Below are 26,909 nucleotides of genomic sequence, written 5' to 3'. Positions count from 1 at the left end.
TTTTTCCTCAGAGCAATGCTAATGTTCCTGTTAGGCAAGTCCGGTTGGAGTTGGGGATGAGTTTTCCCTCAGATGTTTACATGATGAAAACTATATTGCAGATTGATGTCTTGTTGTGGTTACATTAGCATTTTGTTTACTTGTTTTGGTATTATCATGTAATCAAGAGAGCTACTATACTATTATGCCTGCCTTTTGGTATTTTGATTTACTAGACAGAGGAGCTAAAGTCTTATTGTTAATCTTATGTTTCTTTATGGAAATACAGTATTTATGGTTTACATTTTCATTTTACCATTGAGGTTGCTATTCTTGTTTAGCACTGGAATTAGTATTATTGAATTACAATGAGATGGTTAAGGAATGTATGAAAATGCATATTTAGATCATCAGCCCAATTGATAAAAGAACTATTTTGTCATATATGGAAATGATTTATAGTTTAGCTTGTCAAATGATCAATCATTCATGGCTAATTATGTCAAACGTTTATAAATCACATGATCCGTTGTATTGTTTTCAATCTCTATGCATTCGAAGAACAAGAAACCATTTTCATAGACAACAACGATCTAAAAATACAAACTTCCTATATTTTGATCACTAAATTCAAGTTACAAGTTACACAAAACATCACCCCCAAGGCCATAGTTGCAAGTAATTATTTGCTCCTCTTAACTTCAGGCTTAACTTTTTTCATCTTCTTTATCATCATCAATAAAACCTCATGATTCTCCCCTGCAACTGCAATAATTGTCAATCCATCTTATTGTCTCGCATGAGAAAGCTCCATATTTCTTTTAATTAATGATTTTGCCAGACCCTCCCAACTTTCTTCGATCTCATCCACCCACACAAAATATTTGCAGTCTCTTGCCAGGAATATTAACATATATACCCCCCAGTGTCAACTAAAATTCAAAAAAAAAAGGGAGAACCTTCACAAAAAAATAAATGCATATCCATTACCTTCTAGAGAGGACATCGGATGAACCATCTCTTTGGATTCGTCATCGTGCCAAACTCCATCAACGCAACCTCCATCCCACAGAAACATCTCCCATCAAGCTTCTTTTCCTTCTTCTACTTTAAACTCAAAGCGTTGCTGCAACTTGCATTACTTGTAGCCAAGTTAAATTTGCGTAAAGACATCTCTCGGGGTTAAAGGGTTGTCTTCTACCACGGTTCGTATTTTAGGACCAATGCAAAATGTAATACTGTCAATTTCTAGGTCAAAGTTCAAATTGGAGAAGAACGGAATGCTAGGGTTTGAATCTTTGTATCACTTGGCTCTGAAACACTCACATGTCAAAGTAACAACACACATAGATAGGTTTGGGAGGTTTTTGTTACCACGTAGGTTTGGAAACTAACGGACTAATTGCGTAATCAACGCACGGGTACTCTTGGCACACAGAGGCCATCTTCCGTGGTTACAATCGTCGTTTCATTCTTATATCGGTACATTTGTCAGCGTCTGTATCTTTCATGGGTACAAATGGTAATTTATTCAAATTCTCAAATCAACATTTTATCATCATCCATATTCCAGTACTTTAACCTCTTTTACCGTTACCCAATCTTTTATCAAAGAAATAAGAAAGCAAACGAATCTCTTGTTACTACTTATTCTTCTTCTTCCAACAAGAAATTTTTCTCTATCTCCTTCACGCGCTCTTTCAAACTTTACACTCTCTCTCTCTCTCTCTCTCTCTCTCTCTCTCTCTCTCTTAGGGAAAAAGTCATACAATCCGAATGCTTAATTTATGTGCGGTGCGGTTTAGATTGGATGAACTTTTTTTTTGGAAATCTGATCCGATTACAAGCGGTTTGAATCGGTTTGGATTTGTGGTTTTTTAAATAAAAAATAATAACTTAATTTATAGATTTAATAACGTGTCCAACAATCTAACATAATAATAAAATATAAACCCCATTAAACATTATAAAGCAACATGTCCAAATATCCAACAATCCAATCTATTCAGCAAGTCTTGAATAATAATTTTTCAACATAAGAACAACTAAACAAGTCTCAACAACACAAAATTAAATAACATAACAAAGTCTTAATAAAAATATAACATCAAAAACTCCAAGTTGAGAGGTAAAGCACCGATCACTAATCAGATTCATCACCAGAGTCTTCTTCATCTATTAGTTGAGGAATTTGCTCAAGTTCTACAATAAAATATAATAAAATAAATATTAGTAATTTAAACATATTATCAAGTAGTAAAATTAATAAATAAATGTAGATAGAATAAAACATAATAATAAAGAACTTTACCTTTCTCAAGTTTTTCAAATTCTTCAAAAGACTCCTCAAGGTCAATTGGCAATGAATTGAATCAAAACCAAATTTTGTGCACAAATCAAAGTTTCAATAGTTTTCGGGGTAAGAGAGCTTCTATATTGATTAAGCACTCTACCTCCAGTGCTAAAAGTAGATTCAGAAGCAACCGTTGACACCGGTATAGCTAGAATATCCCTCGCAATTTAACATAGAACATGATATTTGTAATTGTTAGAGCTCACTTTTCACCAAGTTAAAATATCAAAACTACTTAGATCAACTGGTTTCTCCAATAACTCCATGAGATATAAATTCACTTTATTTGTGTTGACACTCTCACTTGTTTGTACATCATTTTCAAATGTTACTGTAAAGCAAACATCATCAAAGGCACTATCATCCATATCCACATCTTGGATGTGTTGTGCAGATTGGTGTGCATGATCACTATTGAAAGCAACTCTATAACTGTTAAACAAGCCATTGAATACTTCCTTCACCTTACCACATTAGAAATCAACATCCTCCTTCTCAAACAACCTTTGAAAACTCCACTCAACAAACTTAATCTTGTATCTAGGGTCAAGTACCACAGCAACAAAAATCATCATATTCATGTTCCTCAAGTTACCCCAATATTTATCATGCTTAGCCTTCATTTTTGTAAACATATACTTAAGTAATATGTCATTACTATCAGCCCAAGTTTTCAAAGAACTAAGAATTGAACAAAAGCGATGAAAATATGAAGAAGAGGTCACAAATGTAGAATCTGAGACTTTTTTTTGTTACATTGGAAAAAAATCTTCAAAAACCTCACAAAGTATCTTGCATTATCCCAATCTTCATTCTTTGGAATTTCCCCTTGCATCATTACAAATTCAGCGTCCCTTTCACTTAATCTCTTAAAGGCCTTTTGAAATTTTAAAGCACTATCATGCATTATGTAAGTGAAATTTCACTTAGTGGGGACATTTAATTACACAAAAGAGCGGTCTTGGATCCTAGCCTCTTTAATACAACTTTTAAACCTATCCATGCGACTAGGAGAAGTACGAATATATCTAACAGCATTCCTAATATTACTAATTGAAGAATGCATATCCTTCAAATCATCATTCACCACCAAGTTCAAGATATGAGCACAAAACCTAACATGCAAATTTTCACCTTTTAAAAGATGTGAATTCCAATCCTCCATTCTACCTTTCAAGTAACAAATTGACATCAATTAAACTAGCATTATGAATTGTGATGCTAAAGACTCTACTTATTTCCCAATTTAAAAGATATTTTTCTATCTACCTACCAATTATTTCACCTTTATGATTCTTGATGAGACAAAAGTTAAGAATTCTCTTTAACAACTTCCAATCTTGATCAATAAAATGTGCAGTGATACAAAGAGCTTGATTTGAGTTTATAAAGACACTCTTACACTTTTGGTTTTCATTCATGAACAAGTTCCAATAATCCCTAGCAACTGATATCCTGCCCAGAATATGGAGTTTTGACTGCAAAACACTCATGAAATAACGAACCCCTCTCCTTTGACAAATCTAAAAGGCAGCTCATCTACAATTATTATTCTAGCAAGAGCTTGTCTACATAAATCAGGATCAAATGATACATGAGTCAAACAATTACCCATCCCATTTCCTTCTCCTTTTTAAGTTGCTGCATAACAAGTATTTTTTGTGTGGGATCAAGTAAATCTTTTGAAAATTTTCTACACTTAATCAACAAGTGACTATTAAGATTGCTAGTACCATTTTTATGTGAATCAGCTGCATAAGATGCTCTACACCACTTACATATAGTCCTAGGTTTGGGACCACTTTCATCTTTTTTAAAATGCTCCCAAGTCTAAGATCTAGGTCTAATAGGTTTTTTAGTGTTACCTGTACCTTGTTTCTCAGACTGGCCATGATTAGTTGACTCATTAGCAACATTTACTTTGCCTCTCTTCCTCTTAGATCTAGTTCCTTCACTGTTCTGATCACTGCGTGGCGGCAGCGATGGTGGCTGCATCTGCATCTGCGTTTGTGGCTGTGGCTGTGGCGGCGGCATCGACTCTGACTGTCTCGAAGATCTAACTGATTCAAAAGTGGACGGAGTAGCACTGGTAAATTTTGGCTCATTGCTTTGAACATCCTATGATAACCAAAATTAGTTTATGTTATTTTAATATTTTTCTCAATTAATCAACATATTAAATTGTTACCAACATACACATTACAAAATAACAATATTACCTAGGGATATGAAGTTGACATTGTTGACTTTCAAATTAAAAGCTAAAATCAACTAAACAAATATAAAATCTGCAAAAATACAACACAAAATTTAACATAAAAGATTTTCAAAGATAACAAGAACAAATTGTCAAAAATAACAAATTTAACATAACAGATTGTCAAAGTAACAATAATAGATTGACTTCAAATTCAATACATTAATAGAAATAGAGGAGAAAAACTGTTTCTTTTTATTTTTAATAAAAAAAGTTATCAAGAAAACAGGGTTGGGGTGGTGCATGGATATTATTATTATAACTATAGTTTGAAAATTAAAGACACATATATAATATTGATTTTTTTATGATTAAGCTTAAAATAGACTAGAAAATTATGTGTACTTTGATATGATCATCATGTAAAAAAGTAGAAACGATTATGTTACCAAGAAGAGGAGGCGGCAGCGGCGTCCCCGAGAAGAGGAGATAACAGCGGCGCCACCAAGAAGAGGAGGTGGCAAAGGGTATCATTGAGAAGGGGTGCCACGGACGGCATTGGCGTGTGACGGTGAGAATGAGTGAGATTGAGTGAGGTGTGTATGACTCTGTGACTTTGTGAGATACGATTTGTTGACTTGGTGAGAGTGAGTAAGAGTGGAGAATTGTGAGAAGGGTTTCTTTCTTTAGGTTAGGCCATTACTCATTAGGGTTTTTGTATGTTTGGGGGAAGGGGAATGAGTGTGTGCAGCGCTGTGTGGGGAAAGGTAAGGGAGCATGGGTATTATTATTATTATTATTATTATTATAAAATCCAAAAAATATCCAAAATTGAGCGGTTTGAAACGGGTTTTGGTTTAGATCGATGTGGTTTCACAGTTTTTTTTAGACCGGTTTGGATCTGAACACCCCTAAGTCTACAACACTCCTTTCAAGGTCATTTATGTCCTTAACGTCAGGCTTAAGGGTGACCAATGTGTCTTGCCAATATAAGGGGACAAGAGGCTCTTGATTCTTGGCCAAAAAGTAAGGTCGGACTCCCTCCACACCCCGGACCTTAAAAAAGTAATTCTTAAAATCATGAAAGGAATCATCGAAGATGGCAAAAACCTTCCGACCTTGAACAGCTCAGAAGGATATCCATCCTGACTTCTTCGTGGAACTATAGGGTTTTGTCGCAACAAAGAGATAAAAGAAAATATTCATAGAAGGTCGGACATCCAACTCCGATCCCGACATAGAAGCTGGTATATTTTCAAGAGTTAGGATGCAAGTAAGAAGGGGCCAAGTTGCACGACCACAGTACATTTATTTCAAAAGCAGTAAAAGAAAATCGAATACCTAGCTAGGTAAAAAAATAGCCATAGGCATAAAAGAATGGTCGCTCAGAGTCCTCTAAAGGGAGGAAACACACCCTCTCTTTCGAATCGGGCACCACAAATTCATAATTTCTCTCATCTTTACTGTTCTCCCAAATACTATAATTCCTACGAAACTCCTAACAATACTTTCTATCGGTCACAGGAACACAAGAAAAGACAGTAATATCTACCCAAGCTCGAAGACTAGGAGGGACTTTGGTCGACATACTCGAAAGGACAGGGTGAGTCACAAAGGCTATACCTACAAATGCAAAGTAAAAAATTATTACTAAAAGAAGTTGGACCTCGCCCAAAGTAAGTCGAACAAAGTCAACAAAATTAGGAAAATCCATTTTCTTCACATTTTCTCTGAAACAATCAAATGGTGTCCTTTCTATGCAATATCATTGCATAGCAACGACACCATCTGGGGGCAATAGAACCCACGGTGACAGACAAAAGCAACACAGTTCAAAGCAAACATTTTTCTTTTTTGCAAAACAACTAGAAGATAGCAGTTTTAGTCTCAGCATTTTTTTGAAAGAGGGAAGAGAAGAAGAATTGCATCCTCACAAGAAACAGTTTTTTTTTCACAATCTTCACACATAGACAAGAAAGACTCAGAATCACAAGACAAGTATTCAAAACAAGTAAAGAACTAACCTTGAAGGAGATGCGAATCAAAGGTGGGCATGTCAATCAGCAAAAACACGAACGTCCCTTTCCTAAGACAGAGCTCTAGAAAGAATAAGAAGGAAACATCTCAAAACTGAAGCCTCTAGAAAAGCAAGAAATTGAAAGGAAAAACGAACACTGTTTCACAAAGAGAGTAGAAACAAAATTATTCTAGAAATGTAAAAAGAGGAAAAGGAGAACAGATAACACCTTATAAAGGGAGACAGGGGCATAGCCGCCGTTACTACCCTCATCAAAATATGCGTGGAATCCAAGAGAAACTGTCGCGTAACGTTTGTTCCCCATTTAAAGGGGGTAACGTTCAAAATTTCAAAAACAATCAGGTGACCAACGTCAAAGTCAAAATGCTTGGGCCCGACTTCTCTAAAGTTTGGACTCAAGTAGAGAGGCACTGTTCATACCTTGGTCCAAAACATTAAGCGAGACCCAATACAGATAAAGGGCCCAACCTTAGAAGGTGGCCTCTATCCCATACCCGACCTCTAAGAGGTTGGACACCGATAGAGGGGTCCAGCTCTACTTGCCCAACCAAGTAACTACCTCGAATATCCCTCCGGTACATCTAAAAGGGAGATCTTAACAGACTCCCAAGATAAAGGAAACATTTATCCATCAATAAAGATGGAACTACTCCAACAAAGGTGGTTACTGACTCTACTATAAATACACTGACACTCCTCAGGTATAAGGTACGTTCTAATCTACTAAAAACCTGTCTAAAGTCCTTGCTAACTTAAGCATTAGAGTCTCTTGCAGGTACGACCCCCACCTCCGCACGAGGAAATCGGACAGGTGGCACCTCGGCACATCAAGTCGGACGTTGCCATACAAAAGAATTTGGACCTCATGTCCAAGCACAAATCAACGTTTCAGATAACCCTCGAAACACATCATATTTAAATAACAAATGTATTTATTTATTATTATATATGAAATAATTAAAAATTATATTTTTTAACTAATTTTTTCCATTAAAATTTGTTCATGTCTTTTCAAAAAATAAAAATTAAATTAATCTAAAAATATTAAATTTTAAACATTATTATTAATTAAAAAAATAAATGGTTCTTTATAATTGATTTTAATGACAAATTATCAACAAAAAAACACACATGAACTATCAAAAACCAATTTGTTGAGTGGTCTAATAACACATCAAGTTAAAAAAAAGCTAGTTATTAATGGTAAATTACAACAACTAATTTATGTTATTAAAATAGAACAAAATTATGTCACTTTCTGCTGGTTTCATAATTGATACAACTTCATTTAAAATATTTAGATGTATTGACAAACGCTTAGTATCATTAATCTAAGCTAAATACATAAAATTTATACGTGTGGATATTTTTTTATCTATATAGTATTAGAATATCATAATTAGGGAACAAAATCAGAAAAATATTAAAGAGGGTCAGAAAAAATTAATGTAATTTATTAGGATATTATTTCATAATTAGCGTACTCATTAGCATACTCTTGGTCTATATATTGGTAAGAACCTTATAATCACAAGTGAGAATGATAACAAATGATATTTTTCTAAATAATTCTTCTTTTCTTTCCTAAACCCTTTGTACCATGGTAACATGGTATCAGAGCAGAGTTAGGTTTTAGAAACTCAAAATCAACCATTTTTGACGAATTGACATTACAAATTGCAAATATGCTAAGCAATAGTCTTAGCATGCGATCATCACAAACCAATTTTGACAATTTGTCAATTGGTTTCAAATTAAATGGAGATAATTATCCATTATGGGCAACTCAGATTAAAAAGGAATTGGTGGAAGAAGAAAGAAGAAACACACCAAAGAAAATTGCTTTAAGATTGTGGGTTACCCAAATTGGTGGAAAAACAATCCCAAGTCATCGAGAAATCAGAGTAAGGGAGCAGCCACTGTGAGCACTCCAGGGCCCAGAGGTCACCAGTAGTACTGGCGAGGCCAGAAGAGAGGAAGCAAGTCGCGATAGTAAGACAATAGCGGTGGTAAGGGCAAGGACTACTCCGCGACTCAATATGAAAGGGAGACCCAAAATCTGAATCCAATTAAAAAAATAAATGAATGAATTTTCGATTGGGGGGCCACTACTAGAAAATTAGTTATTACAGATGGATATTTTCGACGAATTTTATTCCACGGAAATACAGACGGAATTTGCGAGAGATTTTTTGTCGGAAACAAAAAAAATAAATTAGCATAAATTACAGATGGAAAAAAGAATCTGTCGATAATTCTGTCGAAAAAATTAATTTTTTCGTGAAAAATGATTACCGACAAAAAATTCGTCTGTAATTAAATGAACAAAAATGATGCATTTACAGACATAAAATCTATTTGTAATTTAAAATTTTCTGTCGGAAATATTAAAATAAAGTTCGGCGTTACGAACTCCTCCTCATTTCACATATTCTTCCCCCGCGCCTCCACACCCTCCCCTCCAAATGCTCTATTGGTGGCGCTTCTCAGCCTTGCACCACCGTCGCACCTTGCGCCACAACACCTTGCGCCGCCGCCACACCGAACCTCAATTGCACTGAACTTCCATTGCCTCGTCAAACCCCTTCTTGGCTCTTCTATATGTGTTGCTCATGTCGTTCCATTTCGAACCCTAATGTGCATTTCTCTGCCACCGTCTTCGTCGCCTTCGTCCCCATCCTTTTCACCTTCTCCTGCGTTCACTTTTTCTACCTTCGCAATTTTATAAAACAACAGCACCGATTGCTCATTCAGCGGCACTAACCATAACCAATGGTGTCCGCCGAGCAGCCATTGAAGAAGCAAAAGCACGACACTCTCCGGAATCCCCACTGCCACACCACCGCTGCTTGCACCGCCGCCACAATCTCCTCAAACCGTAGCTCGTCTGCCTACTTCTCCTCCTCCGCCTCTGTCACAGGATGAGGTCGTCACCAAGCAGAGGAACAAAGATGAGGTTTGAACCATGTTTTAGAGTTACCATCGCATCAAGCTCTTCTTGTCAAAGAACGAAGGTGATTTCATCCATGACCTTGAACAGAGCTTCTTCGCTCTAAAAAACACTTCATATTTCATTCTCTATCTTTTTTGAGGGTATAAATTTGAAATCAAGGTTAATGAATTTGAGTTTGTTTATACCATTCAGACCCTAATGTACCATTCTTCTCTTCCTCAGAATATAACGTTTTCTCATATCTTTCTAATTACCTCTAAAGGTAACAATTAATACCATTCAGACCCTAATGTACCATTCTTCTCTTCCTCAGAATATAGCATTTTCTCAAATCTTTCTAATTCAGTATTGCTTGCATCACCATTTGCAGGTCTATGTACTGGACTTGATATTCAACTTCCATAAGGTTTGTCCCCACAACTCCATGTCATGATTTATGTTAATAAACAAATAAATTGTAATAATAATTAGTTATTTCCATTGATTCTTCAAGGTGGCCACCCTGAACAAAAAATGCTATGTTTCCCTAATTCCCTTAATTAAATATTGTTTTGTGTTTTCAATGCTTGGTTCATTTGCCATAACTAAATAATCTTATAAGCGTAGATGCTTTATTTGAATTTTGATCTGAGCTATCATTTCATGTGTATAATATTGCCTGAAATTTATTCCCAATCATTAATAATGTGTCTTGCTTCATGATGCAAAACTAGAAAGAAAAAGCTAACATAGACCTTAATCATGCTAACGCGATGATCTTCACGGATAACAAATGGATGTAGTTTCTTAGCAGAATAGAGAATTAGGGGAATAACAAGGTACTTCCAAGTTTGCAATGATAAAAAGGTAGATCAGTTTCAATTGATTTGATAATTTTTTTTCCAAATTTTGAACCATAAAAATGCCATGTTACAAAGGAGAATAATCTGAATAAGATATGTTTCAAGCATTAGGAAATAAATTAAGTACAAACTCATGACAAATTGCAAGTTTACATTTAGAGAAAGTTTACATTTAATATACACTATACACCTAGCATGATTGAAAAGAAATAGGAAGAGTCTGAATCAATTTGTAGCCCTTTATTCTAGTGCCAGTGAATGCAGTAAAGTAATGAATGCATATAAATAGAATGAACCTGTGCGTACGTACGTGTGTTTTTTTGTTTGTATTTTTTGGGATGGAGAAATTGAATAGTAGAGAAAAGTATAATAATGGAAAAGTTTGTTATTTATTTGCTTCAATGGCAAAAGAAGAATCAAACTGGAGCTTAGCTTTAACAATTCAGTTTTGAATCAATGGGAACCAAAATTCTAGATATGAGAATTAAAATACTTGAAAAGTGAGGTAATGTTCTTTTTTTTAATTTACCTTTAATTAAAGTTGGTTTATAATTATTGTTTGGAGAGTGAGGCCACTTTTACCTTTGATTTTTTTACATTGGTTTTGGAATTTGCTTCTAATGTGTTTTGTTTAATTTATAATATTTTCTGTTTGTTAATTTATTCCAATGCTCCTATTGAAAGTGTAAACCGACGGTTCACTTCAATGACTTATGATCAGAAAAATGACGATTCTGTTTCTGAAATCCAATCACAGTTTGCCTAAACCATATTTGAGCTATTAGAACCTGAGAACTACATGGTAGTAAATAAATCTTGATTGCAAATTTCACTTAATGTACCTCATAGATAACTATTTCCTATTGTTTCAATCTGTGTCAAGTTTCATTCCATATTGCGAAGCTAAAGGTGCTGTGCTTTGCATCACTTGTGCTGGTTCTGGCCTATATGTTGACTCCATATTGGAAAGCCAGGGCATAATTGTCAAAGTTCGTTGCTTAGGTATCTTCTGGTGCAAAGAATTCCAAAAGAAATGGAGGATTTAGGTTAATATGATGCTGGTACCCTTGTATAAACCCTTACTTTTTTCATGCTGCAGGATCTTAAATACTATATGCTAAAGAAAGACGTCAATCCTTGTATCTTTGGTCCAGTAGAGAAGCAGAGATGGTCTTATGCCTGTGCAAAGCAAATGACTGATAGGCTAATATAAGGTAAATAATATATTTTTTTCTCTTTTATGGTTAGCTATAATTAGATTTTATTTTCTTTGTTAACTTAATTATATTGCTGTGCAAAACTATAGCTGAGCATGCAGAGAATGGCCTCAAGTTCACAATTGTGAGACCCTATAACTAGATTGGCCTAAGAATGGACTTCATTCCCGGTGTGGATGGACCATGTGATGGTGTCCCCATAGTTCTAGCTTGCTTCAGTAATGTAACATCAGCTGCCTGGTTCTGTTTCTAGTAAATGTCTTTCATGATTTTGATACATATCAGCTACTTGAGATGTTAATTCTCTTTTGGGTCCTAAAGATATGAACTGAACTAGCCCAAACTCTAAAGGGGTGAACAGGCATTGGATGCTAAAAAAATTTAATTTTTTCAGGTACTACTATTTCAGCACATGGATGATTTGGTCTTAGAGAACATTTGTGACCGTGTGCAAAAAGCTGGGATGATGGAGAGCAGTAGCAGTAGAAAGAGCAAGTTTGCAGATGAGATAAGTAGAATTAACACAGGACCTCCTTCACCAACTTCATCTAATGAATCCTATGTTACAAGTTAATTATTAGAGCAGCGAAAATTGTTCAAATGAGTTAGAAAATTGAATAGGAGTTGCTTGTAGCATAGGTCTTTTAATTTACTAGTATGAGAAAAATTATTTAGAGCCCTTTGGATACCCATTAACAACTTTTAATTTACTCAATACACTTTGTTGATGAATGGTTGTTATCTATTTTTATAGGTGATGTATCAATACACTTTGTTTATGTTTTGAATTATATTGACTTGTTTGTTTATAGTATTTTTCTTTTAGTTTGATAATACGATGAATTTGTTTATTTTTTGAAATATTATAAATATTCGAATAAAAAATAGATAAAAATTTGTATTTATTAAATTTATATTTATTTTGTATGAAAACAAGTTTATTTTGCAATGAAAAAATAAAAAAAAATTATTTTACCTTACCGACGGATTTTTAGATGGATTTTCTGTCTATATTTAGAGTTTGGAATGGTTTTCCAAGGTTCCAATTACCGACGGAAAATCCATCTGTAATTATCGATGAAAAATCTGTCGAAAAATTTGTCTATAATTACCGACGAAAAATCCGTCGAAAAGTTTGACGTTTCAGGGAAATGGATGGAGAACTTACAAAGGGAAAATCCGTCGGTAACTGGTAAAAATCATTCGATAATTTTCCGACGAAAAAAATCCATCGGTAAATAATTTTTGACGAGGCTTTTACAGAGGGACAAAATCCGTCGATAATTTTATCGGTAACCAAAAATCTGTCTGGAATAAAGACCAAATCTGTCTGTATTAAACAATTTTCTAGTTGTGGGCTACCGATACTATGACTCATGACCTCCATGATTTTAACAGCTTGACTATACCCTCAAAAGCCCATATTGAAACAGCTAGTGGAGAATTAATTAACGTTAAAGGAGGAGGCTCCATTACTTTTTCAAAAAATTTGAAACTAAAAAATTGCCTCTATGTCCATGCACTATCATCAAAATTATTGTCTATTAGTCAAGTAACAAAGGAACTAAATTGTGTGGTACTCATGTACTCTACTTTTTGTCTTTTACAGGACATTCTTACGAAGGAGATCATTGGGTGTGGTACTGAGCGAAAAGGTCTTTACTACGTCGATGAAGTATCACACCAGGGTCATGCCATGCTTGCTCATGGAACGGTTACTGGGCAACTTTGGTTATGGCATAAGCGTCTCGTACATCCTACATTTGGGTACCTCAAGTTTTTATTTCCTAGTATTTTTACAAGTAGCACTGAACCCCTCAAATGTGAAACTTGTATTCGTGCAAAAAATTACAGAGTTTCTTTTCCTCCAACCAACACTAGAGTCAATTCCAGTTTTCTCTAATACATTCTGATATGTGGGGTCCAGTCCCTATTTTCCATAATAATTTTCAATATTTTGTGTTATTTGTGAACGATTTCTCTTGCATGACTTGGGTATATTTTTTAAAACACAAATCTGAAGTGCCTGATAAATTCTTTGCTTTCTATCAAATTATTCAAACTCAATTCAACAAGAAAATCCAAGTACTTCACTCAGATAATAGTGGAGAATTTATAAACCAATGAATGCGCGATTTTTTTATAAAAAATGGTCTTATCCATCAAACTTCCTACCCAAATACACCCCAACAAAATGGTGTGGCTGAGCGGCGAAATCGTAAGTTACTTGAGATGACCCGAGCCATGCTTTTTGATGCACAAGTTCCAAAAACCTTTTGGCCTGAAGCTATAGCGACCTCTGCCTACTTACTGAATCGTCTATCTACCCAAGTTCTCCACCACACAACACCCTTACAAATCTTGGCTACTCAGACTCCAATCCCGCCTTCTAACCTTACCACCTCGAGTATTTGGATATTCTGTCTTTATCCATATCCCCAAAGTCAATAGAACCGAATTTGATCCTTGTGTAGAAAAATATATTTTCGTTGGATATGCTACACACCAAAAGGGGTATAGGTGCTATAATCCAATCTTTCATCGTATTCATGTGTCCATAGATTGTGATTTTTTAGAATCCAAATTTTATTTCAGCCGCCAACATAGCATTCAGGGAGAGAACAATAACGAACCACCAAGTTGGTTAAATAATATTTGTTGCCCAAAAACTGTTCAAACAGAGCAAGTAGATGGAGCTACCGAGCATACTTCACTCAACGTAGAAAATAACTTGGTACATACAACCAGTGAGAGTCCTGTTGAGAATGTCAGACAAAAGGTAAGTAATTGCCAATCTGATAATTTACTCCTTGTTTTTAATAAGGCCACTAACAATAACAGTATAGCACTGGAACATAAAGAACCAGAGCCTAATACCTTTAATGAGGCCACTAACAATAACAGAGGAATGCCTCCTAATCAGTACTCACCAGAACATGTTTCCCGTAACTCAAGATATCCGATAAGGATGGCTAGAGAAGGAATAGCAAATATTGCAAAGGCTTTTTCTACCACACTCTTGATAGAAGACATTCCAAGAACTGTCCGGGAAGCCAATGAGAAAGCTGAATGGTGAAAAGCCATGAATACAGAAATGGAAGCTCAAGAGAAGAACAGAACTTGGGAGAAGTGTATCCTACCGATAGGAAAAAAGTCAGTCGGGTGCAAATGGGTTTTCACCATTAAACACAAGGCAGATGGCACCATTGAATGGTACAAGGCAAGGTTAGTGGCCAATGGTTATATACAGACCTATGGTATCGACTACACTGAAACTTTTTCACCGGTTGCAAAGATTAATACTATCAGGGTGTTATTTTCAGTTGCAGCAAATGAAGATTGGCCACTCCATCAATTTAACGTTAAGAATACTTTCTTGCATGAAGAGTTGAAAGAAGAAGTGTACATGGAAGCTCCTCCAAGTTTCTCAACGGGATTTAGAAAACATGAAGTTTGCCGGTTAAAGAAGGCTCTTTATGGGCTTTAACAATTTCCATGTGCCTGGTTTGGAAGATTTACATTGGTCATGAAAAGGTATGGGTACAAGCAAAGAAACTCTGATCATACCCTTTTTTTGAAAAAACGGGGAGATTTAACCACTTGCCTAATAATCTATGTGGATGATATGATCATAACGGGAAGTGATGCTGACGAAATTACAAAATTGAGAAGGAACATATTTACAAACTTTGAAATAAAGGATTTGCGAAGACTAAAATATTTCTTAGGAATAGAGGTTCTACGTTCCAGCAAAGGAATTTTTATCTCTCAAAGAAAGTACATTTTGGACCTTCTGGCAGAAACATGAATGGTGAATTACAAACCAATAGATACGCCCATGCAAGTTAATCACAAGTTGAAGATAGCAGAAGGTGCCACCCTAGCAGATAAGGACAGGTACCAGCTGGTTGGGAAACTAATTTACTTATCCCATACTCGGCCTGACATAGCTTATGCTGTGGGAATAGTAAGTCAGTTTATGCATAAGCCACAAGAAGATCGTATGGAAGCCGCCATGAGAATAGTTTGATATTTGAAGGGAGCTCCAGGAAGTGGAGTCATATTAAAAAAGAATGGTCATTTGAAAGTTGAGGCATATACTGACGCAGATTGGGCGGGCTGGTTGCTTTACACTTTGGAGGCAACCTGGTAACTTGGAGAAGTAAGAAGTAGAAAGTTGTAGCACTTTCAAGTGCAGAGGCAGAATTTCGAAGGATCTTTAAACGCATAACTGAAGTATTGTGAATAAGAAAATTGATGAATGAAATTGGGTTTCCACCACAATTGCCAAGCCGGTTGAAATGTGACAACAAAACCGCAATTATCATTTCAGAGAATCCCGTACAACATGATAGAACAAAACATGTTGAGGTGGATCGACACTTTATCAAAGAAAAAATTGAGAATGGCATTATTGAGCTTCTATTTGTGAGATCAGAAGATCAGTTGGCTGATATTCTTACTAAAGCGATTTCAAGACAAGCCCTTACTAAAGTACTAACCAAGCTAAGTATTGGTGATCCCACTACTCACCTTAAGGGGAGTATTAGAATATCATAATTAGGAAACAAAATCAGAAAATATCAAAGAGGGTAAAAAAATTCAATGTAATTTATTAGGATATTATTTCATAATTAACGTACTCATTAACATACTCTTGGTTTATATATTGGTAAGAAGGTTGTAATCACAAGTGAGAATAATAACAAATAATATTTTTCTGAATAATTCTTCTTTTATTTCCTAAACCCTTTGTACCATGATAATATATAGTAGGTCTTTCAAAAAATAAAAGTATATATTATATTAAGTGAGTGGAAGGAAAGAGAAGAAAATAGAATGAAGGTGGTGAGAGAAGACGGAGTGTCTGTTGAAATGTGGGAGGCATTGAGAGAAAGTGAGTTAAAAAAAAAAGAAGTAAATAGATGATAAAGACATTTTAGACATTTTAAATTTTAAGTAAAATTTCAATAGAATAGAATTTTAAATTAAACCTATTTGAACTGAAATTGATTTTGAGAGAAAACAATGGAATTAAATTGAATTCCATCTATACTAATTTAAATATTTTTATTTGAAATACTAAAATTGAATTCATTTTTCATAGAAATTAAATTTTAAAAAATTTTCAAACACCTTATTAAAGTATGTTTTATTTGTATTTGTATTTTTATTTTTAATATTTTTTATTTTTTAAATTTTATAAAAAAAATAAATAAATAAATTTTTTTATTTATTTTTTTATAAAATTTAAAAAATAAAAAATATTCACAAACCAAACAAAAATCAATAAAAAAATCCATCGACTCAACGTTTTAAATATTGACAAAAAAAAAGAGGCAAAATTAATTTTCATAACCTCAAAACGGAAATTTCGATCGAAGAAGAGGCTTGAAGAATATAATGGATGCAGAGAGAAATAAATAGAGAGAAGATTCAGCCACTCAAGGTTTTAAAGATCGACAATAAGACAAAATTAGGTTTTCAAACATTAACTCAAAAATTCGGATGGAAATAGAGGCTCGATGAATATAATGAATATAGAAAGAATACGAAATCTCGATTAATGGTTGTAAAAGAATAAATAATAAATAATTAAAAAAAGATTAATTCTAAATTTTTATTTTTAAATAATGTATAAAAAACTATTTTAGAAAGTGGCCACTCACATAAAGTAAAACTAATAAATAATTTGATATGTTTAATTCGATTATTTAATAGGCCACAGATTTGTTACTATCACTTTTATGTGGGAGTAAGGTTAACCAACATAAAAATATTTATAAATTAGATCCTGTGTTTTTGTTTTCGGAAAAATCAATAATTAAAATTTGTCTCTCTGTTTTTTACTTTTTATATTTTTTTTCTCGTTCAATCAAAATTTTTAAGAGATGAATCAGTTACTTCTACTAGGGTTTATCATTCATTCTTCACCTTTCTCCAAATGAGACAATCCTTTTTAGTATTCCTCTTTTCCCCTTCTCTTCGTATATATTGCCGCTTTGTTCTTCTTCTTCACTACTAACTTCGGTCTCGGTCCTTCTCTCGCACCTCTGCCCTTGCGAACTACTCTTGTAAGGTTTTATTTTATTTTATTGTCTTTTCTATGAAAATTATGTGAATTTAGATGCTCTTGTTCTGGTAGGATTTCATGATAAATTTGAGACTCGATGCAAGTATAACTTGTACCTAACTCAGTATTTCTATCTATGTAAGGATCTATGTAAATAGACAATGCTTGTCCAGAACACATGTTTCTGACCAGTAAAGATTGATGAACTATTTAAAATTATTTCTCTTTAGTTGATAATGGCATAAGATGGTAAGCATTTATGAGGAATGCATTTCATGGCTTTCACTTGGTCCGTGAAGCATCCACCCTTATATCCGGAACATGAAATTTATCATGCAACATTTTAACTGGTGTCTGAAGTTTCGATAATGTTTGGTAGTATTTGATATAATACAAATGTTTTAGGAATACTGGTTTGAAAAAATCTTGAAAATAAGGTGTGAATTGTAGCAAGAGACATAAGTTGCTTGTAAAATTTGTGAAAATTTAGATGTTAGTAAAACGAGAATGATGTTAATATTTTACCTTCAAGATGGTGTAAGATGGTGTTTCTTTTTATAAACTTGTGTTTATTATGATGAAGTGCATGAAGAAACTAGGTTGCAGTTCCTATATTCTCTAATTGTAATAAAGTATTGAGTAGCACTTTGTTTCTTGTTTGCATTTAGAACTTGTACCTTTGATTTTTTTTTTATCATTATTTTCTTTTTGTGCTTAATTTGTGACATGCTGTGATTTTTAGAATTTTTTGGTTTTGACAGAGGATATACTCATAATCTGAACTGCTTAATGCTATTTACATGCTTTTATCTCCTTTTTGAGAAGCTGTTCTTTTAGACTGTGGAGCAAATCTGATATTTCATGTGCTATCTTGGTTTATGTATACCATATGTATAAAGTGATGCACTAAAACTAAAAGGACTATGGTTATTACTTGCATTGTATAGCGACGGTGATGATGAATTTTTTGACCGCACAGAGAAAACGTCTTCTCGCCAGAAGCCTGGTGAAAACCAATCTATTGAGACTGCTGATACTCTTCTGGATAAAAAAGATGCCATTATCCAAGAGATGAATGAGAAGAAAGAGTTTCTTATAATTGAAAAGAATAAGATGTCATCAGAGTTTGCCAAACAAGATGAAGTTGATGATTCCCTTGATGCTTACATGTCTGGACTTTCATCCACAACTTGGTAAGAGTTATATTTGTTTGCTTTTTTTGGTTGCTTGCTTATATTTGCACATATTCATTGTATGCAATTGTGTGCTTTGATGTGTTTGGAAGTAATGCTAGAAAATGAGTTGTCTCGTTCCTTCAAACTCTAACTTTATGTGCAATTATAAGTCTTAAATTGGACATTTCATTAGCACACGTTAGCTTATCCTTGCTGATTTTGTTGTTGTTGTTAGTTCAAGACAAAAGTGTGCAGCTTGAGAAGGAATTGTCAACTCTTTAGTTCGAGTTGGATAGGATTTGCTACTTATTGAAGATTGTTGACCCAACAGGCGAAGCTGTCAAGAAAAGGAAGTCGAAAACACAAGAACCCAAATCAAACAAATCTCAAGAAGTTGCCTCTAACTTAAAAAAGAAACCACAAGCAAAAACCCAGAAAATCAGTGAATCTTGTAATAAGGTCGATAAGAAGAAACCACTTGTGGAAACCCAGAATATCAGTGACACTTGTGCAAAGGCAGATAACTCCATACAAGAAGGGAAACCTAGAGATGCAACTATGGATTTGGACAAGTCAAAACCTGGAAGTGACAAAGTGGAGGGTGAGAATGTTGTATACACGGTTCCAAAGCCCCAGTGGCTTGGGGCTCTAGAGGACAGGGTTACAGATGATAACCAACAACCAATAGCCCATTTGCATGATACGGACGAGTCCAACCAGTTCGTTGACTATAAGGACAGGAACAAAATTTTGGGTTCAGGTGATGATGCAAAGACTAGAGAATCTAATATTGAGTCTACTGCTCCTGGTTTGATTTTAAGGAAAAGAAAACAAGTTGAGATGACAGGTGCAAATAGTAATGATGTCACTCGGCAATCGACTTCTGCTCCTGTGGGTGAAAAAATGGCTGAGGATGCTGTGGCTTTATTATAAAGCACAAAAGGGGATTGTATGCAACTGATGATGTGGAAAACCAAGATGAGGAGAAGAGGAAGCCTAAAAGAGTGCTTGGGCCTGAGAAACCATTATTTTTGAACGATCAGACAGATGACACATGGGTTCCCCCTCAAGGTAAGCATAATTGGTTTCAATGTCCTTACTATATGATTGGATTGTCATTTTTTCAGAATGTTCATATTTTCCTATATCGTGTGTGCAAGACAATCAGGTGATGGACGAACTTCTTTGAATGACAAATATGGCTACTGAGCAGATTTATGCATAATGTTGCCGATTTCAAGAAATAATGGATATCGAGGGAGGATTTGGAAGAACCTGGTAAGATTCATTGAACCTGCAGAGTTGGTTGGACAACTCATTGACCTGCATCCTTTTATCAATTGGAAGTGGAAGGATGACGATGAGGTTACTTGGTGTTTAAGTTACAACAGTAGTGTATTTAGCAGACATGGCAAGTTGAGATGCACTTTACCATTGGTACAGCCACAGGATATCAGAATGCTACTAACAAGTAACTTTCTCGTTTTTTTCTTTTTTTTTTTAAAGTACAGAATGGAGTCATTTGGAAAACAATTTTGTTGCTGCCACTGTAAAAGTTTATTTGAAGTAGGTGTGTGGTGTTAAGAGGATTAATGGAGGGCTCCATTGTTATAGGGAAATGACATTTCAATATTTCATCATCTTAAAGGTGGTTTGCAAACATAGATGCTTATGAAAAATCTTCATTGTTTTTCCATATGCATGAAGATGTTTATTTAAGGAAGGAAAGATGAGTACGTCATTTGGTCTCTGAAATTTCATGAGCTAAAAAGGGCTCATATTCTTTTTCTATTTTTGGTGCATATAATGTCTACAATAAATTATCTTAAACATGTTATAAAATAATAAAAAAGAATGTTTCTTTTATATTTAATTATTTACAAAAGAAAGCTTGTAGAAAATACACATGTAAAACCTTATCTAAGGTACACATTCGCTATTCTCTTGATATCAAAGATGGTCTTGCAACTATCCCTGGGATAGTTTTCATGGAGACTTGTGAGCTGAACTTATTCGTAGATTTCTTCCCAAATTTTTAAAATTAATAACTACTACACTCACTAACTAGCAATGCCAAGCTTTATCCCTTGGCTATTTTTTTCTTGAAAGCATCATGGTTGCAAAAGCTACGAAAGCTTCTATCTGGTGTTAAGGCATATACCCTCAAAAATTTCAGTGGGACGAGTGAATTTATATTATCATACCAGACAAGAGTCTTCCTCAAGACCCTGGATCCCTTCAAAGATATATAATGCCACTGAGGAACGGGTTGTATTGCGAGCACATTCGGAAGAACTGTTGTCGCTATTATGCACATGTCGAAATAACTCAGAATGCAGTCAATAAACCCTAAAAAAAGAGTCCATGCCCTACAGAGGGCTGCAGAAAGATCAGTTGAAGAAATATGGTGACTCTAAAACTTTCCTTAGGTCGAAGTCTCCCCGTTCCGATAATGAGGGGAACATTAATGTTGAGAAAGATCCCTGGAAGCTCTCCTTTAACTGCTCACAAATAAGAACAGGTTAACAGATCTAGCAATAACTTAGAAATTACAAAGAGGCTATTTATACAAATATAAAATAAAATAAATTAACCATTAATATCAACCTTTGCATCTAGTCACATAAGTTTCCCCATCTACTAAAAACATAGAATGGTTTTTCCCGCGATTTTTTTTTTGAGAAATTTAAACCAGGTTTCAGGTTGCAGAAAACAAAGCACAATACCAAAAGAAGTATCCACTATTTAATTACACAAATAAGTATGAAAATACCAATGAAACTAAAGATAATAAAATCAATTTCCCCTCAAATATTCCCAAGAATACCAAAGATTAAAAATAATAGCATATCATGTAAATGACGTTAACATCTAAACCATACATTTTTCAGTATTGGGGTCTCATAGGGTTCAACAAACTTCTCTCTGAGTATTCTGTTCATTCTATCCACATCACACGAATGTGTCCAATATGAGTCATGAACCCCTAAATGTATGAACAGAAATCACTCCTTGTAAGCATTTTAATCATTATAAATCAAATCTGAATGAGAAGAACCTAACTAGCAAAAACCTGCAAAATTCAAGCCTTCTTTTTTGCAGGCCACCGCAGCCATCATCATATGAGTACCATCAAGTGAGTGAACAAAATTTGAGGGAAATGCTGTCCTCTGCCTCTTTGCCATGACCTAGAACATTTATAGAACAAAACAATTTCATATTATTGTTAAAAATTTAAATCCTAAGCTGTTATTTAGGTCATTGAAGAAGTACAAATTTCTGAATAGTTTCAATGTTATTTAGCTTCCCTATGTTTTGAATCTTGGTGTTATTTTCATATCATAACTTCTTATAAATTATAATCAATAGAGATGCCTTGGGCAAAGCATAAAATAGTTAATAGATAAAATCTAATTGCCTCCGAAGTAAATGATCCAAATATCTATACATGATGTTAAGCTTACCTTATCTGTTTCTCGTTGCGATGTCAACATCTGAAGTGAAGTTTTGACCTGTAACCCATCACATAATAATAGCATTAACCTATATAAAGCCATAAACTCAGAATTTGAGGGTATATTTGGCATGGAGAATTTTGGAAGGGATGATGAATTGAGGTTTAAAGTAAACAATATTTTGAAGTTCTTTTTTAAAAATTGAAAGAATAAAATGATAATCCTCCATCCAAACATATCCTGAGAAATATATTTCATGAAAATTCTACTATATTTACAATATGCCTTCCAAATTTCCGGTAAAGTTGCACAACAGGAAGTCCAAGAGGAGTGGTCTAGTGGACTGGCTGATTTTCAGATGCAATTACCTATTCAAGGTCATTGTCATACCAATTCTGTTACTAATACAACGACGACAACAAAAGGACGAAACAAGAATCAGAATATGTGCATCACACATGTAGGTAGAAGAAAGATTGTAACATACTTTTGCATAGTCACAAAGCCATTTCATAATATTCCGTGCACCTTGAAACATCTCCTCCAAGGTAGTTAAGGAGACCTCAGGAGGAAATGAGATTAAACAAGCAATACATGTTATGCTACAAGGATAATATATATCTATAATACAGAATTATTTTCACCCTCTCACCTTTGCAGCATAACAAGAAGTGCCAAAGAGTTCGTCATCATCTAAATCGGATTCTCTTTCTTTCAACCTCCTCTTTATCTGCTCCCGCGCACCAATGTACGTGACACCATATACTAATGTCATCATTGTCTGCTTAACCAATTTTCTATCCATCTAACAGTATACAAGATCATATCAAAATCAGCTTCTACACGAGAACAAAAAACAATAAATAAACGAACTATAATTGCTGATTAGAAAATTTATTTTCAAATGCCTTAAGAACCTAAGATTCCAGATGAAATTGTAACTTATTCTTTCAAAAAATACGAGATTACATTTATGCACCAAGTAACACCAAAAGGATGGCATAGAACCTGATTAACTAGTCTCCTTGCATGTAGGGTATCGAAAAATATTGTAGGATCTTCCTGAGCATCCTTTTGCATAATGTGCAATACTCTGCATGAAAATGACATTTGTAAGACTGAGTTGTTTATTAGGAATTTTCTCTCTTTCTTGAGAAATTTCAAACCCGAAACTTAAATTAATTTAACCTTTTTTTTTTGTTCTTTTTAAGCTCTACAAATATTAGAATATGATCAATATACACAAATAAAATGCAGATTAAGAAAAAGCATAATAAATGTAGTGTGGAGTAAAGGTTGTCTATTGAAAAAGAGTAACGAGGAGAGGTAAATTATGACAATATGTTAAATACCTAAGAAAAGTGAAAAACTCCACCTTAAAAAGGCTAGTTCGCAAGGACAGAAGTGCGAGAGAAAGACCGAGACCGAAATTAGCACATAAAAACATAAAAGTGGGAGTAACAAATCCGTGGTCTATTTTATAAATACAACTAGCGAAATTTTTTTTGAAATTACAAAAAAAATTGTAAAAAATTTCCTTTTTAAGCAAAACCAATAAACCTACACTCTCCGCCGGTGCCCACTTACCCAGTTGCTTTACACCCCATCACCATAAACTGATAAACTAAAAAAAAAAGGTAGTGTTAAATTCAGTTTAGACAGTTGTTACGTAAGTCTTGCAGAGAAATGAAAGCGTTAGGCCTTGTTGCTGCTCGTGCCCCAACGGGGTTTACAACTTCTTTCCACGAACCTAAGCAGAAGCCTCTTCGGAACAATCCGTTTTGCGTTTCTTGCTCTTCTTCGTCCAAAACGGTGCGCATCTTCCTTTAATTTTTTCACTTTTCTTCTCTTGCTCCCAATTCGCTTTGGAAATCTATGTTTCACGGAGCCTCTGTGCAGTGCACGGTAACCTAAGAATGTGAATTAATTGAATTGAATTCAGGTACAAGAACAAGCTAAAACTGCTGTTCTAAAATCTGAATACAAGCCCGGAGTGTTTGATGATTTTTTCCTCAATTTATTCCGCAACAAATTGGTACAGGTAATGAACATTTTTTTTCTCATTTGAGTTTACTTTTGATACCCGTAAAGCATTTTACAACCACATTCCTTCTTTTTTATGATTATTTATGCGATTAATATAAAAGATTTTTACTAATGAGATATTATATAATTAAATACATGTATAATACTATTTTACGGTGCATCAAAATTAAATTTTGTTAATTAGTGACATTGGTTGAGGTAATGCATAATAAGTTAAGTGCCAGCGTTAAGTCCTAATTGATTTAGGACACTTATTTAATTACACTGAAGTTTTAATCATGTTACCTTACCTTACTGTGATAACTGATAACTACTGTTGAATTAGAGATGTTTAGAGATTTACAATTTGTAAATTCAGAGAATTTCAGAAACCAAATTGGATATTACCTGAAAATTCGTTTTTTTTTTAGTTGTTGCATCATAGATTTATACGTGGTAAACTGTTTTGTACCGATTGTAACAGGAGGTAGGATGGGACTCACAGAGACCTGGATATGATGGGCTTATCGAAGTTGTGAACCGTCTAATGATGAAGGGCAAAACAAATTCTGATACCATAGAAGCAGCGGTACTTTCTTTTTTGTTTTTGTTTTTGTTTGTTTGTTTATTTTTTTTTTTTCAATGTTGTCCACCAGTCATCCTTTTGGAATTAACCTAAACATTCATCTCTTTCCTAATTGGAAGTCTTCCTAATGCGCAATAAAAGGTTTGGGTGCAATTTTTTGAAATTATTTTATATTATAAACTGACCAAATAAGAATTTATCATTTCCAAGATAATGATTGCCATTGCCCAAGATTATAACTTGTAAGAATAAAATTCTACTACTGTTTTTACCAAAAAAGTTTGGCAAGTGCCTTATAAGACATTAATCCTTATATTTATATGCATAACATAGGTTGTCAAATTTATACTATTTCACGCAAATCTATGTTCTTATAAATTCTAGATTGTCATGTCCGCTGGCTTGCTTTTGTGACTTGTGACAGGTACGAGTATTGAGGGCTCTGTTCCCTCCATTCCTTTTGGAGCTCTATAAAATCTTTATAGCTCCTTTGGGAAGGGGCAAAATTGCTGCTATGATGGTTGGTGAGTCTGATCAGATACCAACTCATTTTTTTTTCCCATATGAATCACCTTCCATTCTTTATTCATGCCTGATCTTCCCCTGAACATAATAGGCTAAGAAACTTGGTTAGATATCCTAAAATGTTTTGGGTTTGAAGCAAGGGTCACCGCACTGACTTGTCAATGGCTCATGGGCCCATGCAAAGTCAATTCCGTGGAGCTACCGGATGGAACCTTATGTAGTAGTGGGGTGATTACCTATACTTTTGCCTGTGCTTGATCTCTCTGGCTGTGCTTGGTAAGTTTCTTGGACAGAAATACATAGACACTGGCAGAGACAAAATATCTTTGTCCCAACTCTCCTTGTGTTTTGGTAAATAAAAAATTGGCAAATTTTGTCTCTGGTGAAAAGATATTTTATTTCGTTTTGTATCACTTTGTTTTCTAGAAATAGTTGTGTCTCTATTCTGTCATAAGAAAGTTACCGAATCAGCCACCTTTGAGTTTTGTAAACTTGAAGCAATACTCTTTATAATCTTAGATGTGTTGTATAAGTGATGCATTTTCAAAATCTTGAAGGTGTTTGTGGAGAGATGTAAGTACTTGGAGGAAAGCAAGTGTGTTGGTATTTGTATCAACACTTGTAAGTTTCCAACTCAGGTTAGTGATACTTGAACATTCTCACCCACATTTTGTTTTTCACATTAATCTTTCGAGATAGAATTATTATGCCGCACTATTTCAATGATTTAGTCTGAGTCCTTTTTTGATCTAGACGTTCTTCAAGGATCATATGGGAGTTCCATTACTTATGGAACCCAATTTTGCTGATTACAGCTGTCAGGTAAGTATTGTATAATCTCTTCTGGATCTCCATTTTATGAGATAAACCTTCCCATCATAAATTTCTTACCATGTCCAAATAAATTTGCAGTTCAAATTCGGAGTTCTTGCCCCACCGCATGAGGACGATAGTGTCTTGAAGGAACCTTGCTTGGAAATATGTCCGAATGCAGCAAAACGAAGAACAGTTGCCCGAAATATAGATGTAACTACGTGCCCGAAGACATAACTTCTGGTCAGGGGCTTTCAGAGCATTGATGTACATGGCTTCAAAATACCATGCACATTATTGCCCCAACTTGTCTTTGAGCAAGGAACTGAGGTTATGGATATTCTTGCTTCATAGTTGTAAATTACTTTTTAAGTATATATACAAAATTTAAGAAACATTTTTTTTTTGTATTTTTAACAAGTAATCTTGGCGAAACGCTTTTTACATTTAAGAAAAACAAGTTAAAACACAGACCGAATACAAATTTTATCTCATATAAGTCGAACTGTCATAGTTTGTATGTCTGAATTGCTCAACAACTAAAGTATGAAACCTTGATACTTGATAGCATAAATCGCCTATACCTAAATTATTTACGTCCGCACATGTATCACAATTTATCAATATGTGGCGTTCAATCATTTTGAAATCTAAAACAAATGCTTCCAATAATGGCGA

The 26,909-nt window shown here is 34.4% G+C and overlaps 1 protein-coding gene, 1 long non-coding RNA gene and 2 pseudogenes across 4 annotated transcripts; 3 read left to right on the top strand and 1 right to left on the bottom strand.

Annotated features, from left to right (window-relative positions):
* Positions 1–9,778: 9,778 nt before the first annotated feature.
* LOC127741644 (uncharacterized) lies at positions 9,779–12,321 on the top strand. Of its 2 annotated transcripts, XR_008002778.1 has the most exons (4): positions 9,889–9,926; positions 11,246–11,364; positions 11,462–11,576; positions 11,669–12,321. It is a non-coding gene; the product is annotated as an uncharacterized LOC127741644 (long non-coding RNA). The 2 variants fall into 2 exon arrangements; XR_008002777.1 differs by having other exon boundaries at positions 9,779–11,364.
* A 3,096-nt stretch (positions 12,322–15,417) lies between these two features.
* Positions 15,418–20,036, top strand: LOC107495226 (uncharacterized; annotated as a pseudogene).
* A 1,181-nt stretch (positions 20,037–21,217) lies between these two features.
* Positions 21,218–23,889, bottom strand: LOC107495320 (DNA-directed RNA polymerase 1A-like; annotated as a pseudogene).
* On the top strand, positions 23,831–26,635 carry LOC107495045 (beta-carotene isomerase D27, chloroplastic). Of its 2 annotated transcripts, none has more exons than XM_016116107.3 (8): positions 23,831–24,094; positions 24,225–24,323; positions 24,792–24,896; positions 25,318–25,417; positions 25,555–25,646; positions 25,976–26,056; positions 26,172–26,240; positions 26,331–26,635. In XM_016116107.3, exons 1-8 carry the CDS (start codon positions 23,969–23,971, stop codon positions 26,466–26,468), a joined length of 810 nt encoding a protein of 269 aa, XP_015971593.1. In that variant the 5' UTR covers positions 23,831–23,968; the 3' UTR covers positions 26,469–26,635. The 2 variants fall into 2 exon arrangements, with proteins under 2 accessions (XP_015971593.1, XP_052110778.1); XM_052254818.1 differs by having other exon boundaries at positions 25,528–25,646.
* Positions 26,636–26,909: the final 274 nt, after the last annotated feature.

This window comes from Arachis duranensis, chromosome 9 (assembly GCF_000817695.3).
Source record: "Arachis duranensis cultivar V14167 chromosome 9, aradu.V14167.gnm2.J7QH, whole genome shotgun sequence".
Lineage (NCBI taxonomy): Eukaryota > Viridiplantae > Streptophyta > Magnoliopsida > Fabales > Fabaceae > Arachis > Arachis duranensis.
The sequence above is the reverse complement of the archived record's forward strand: the minus strand, read 5'-3'. Positions and strand labels throughout refer to the sequence as shown.

Bases quoted from the DNA above. Each gene is read 5' to 3' on its own strand.
- LOC107495045 (XM_052254818.1), top strand. From the start codon at position 23,969: ATGAAAGCGTTAGGCCTTGTTGCTGCTCGTGCCCCAACGGGGTTTACA. The intron at 24,095-24,224 runs GTGCGCATCTTC...AATTGAATTCAG, and splicing joins GCTCTTCTTCGTCCAAAACG to GTACAAGAACAAGCTAAAAC. The intron at 24,897-25,317 runs GTACTTTCTTTT...GACTTGTGACAG, and splicing joins CTGATACCATAGAAGCAGCG to GTACGAGTATTGAGGGCTCT.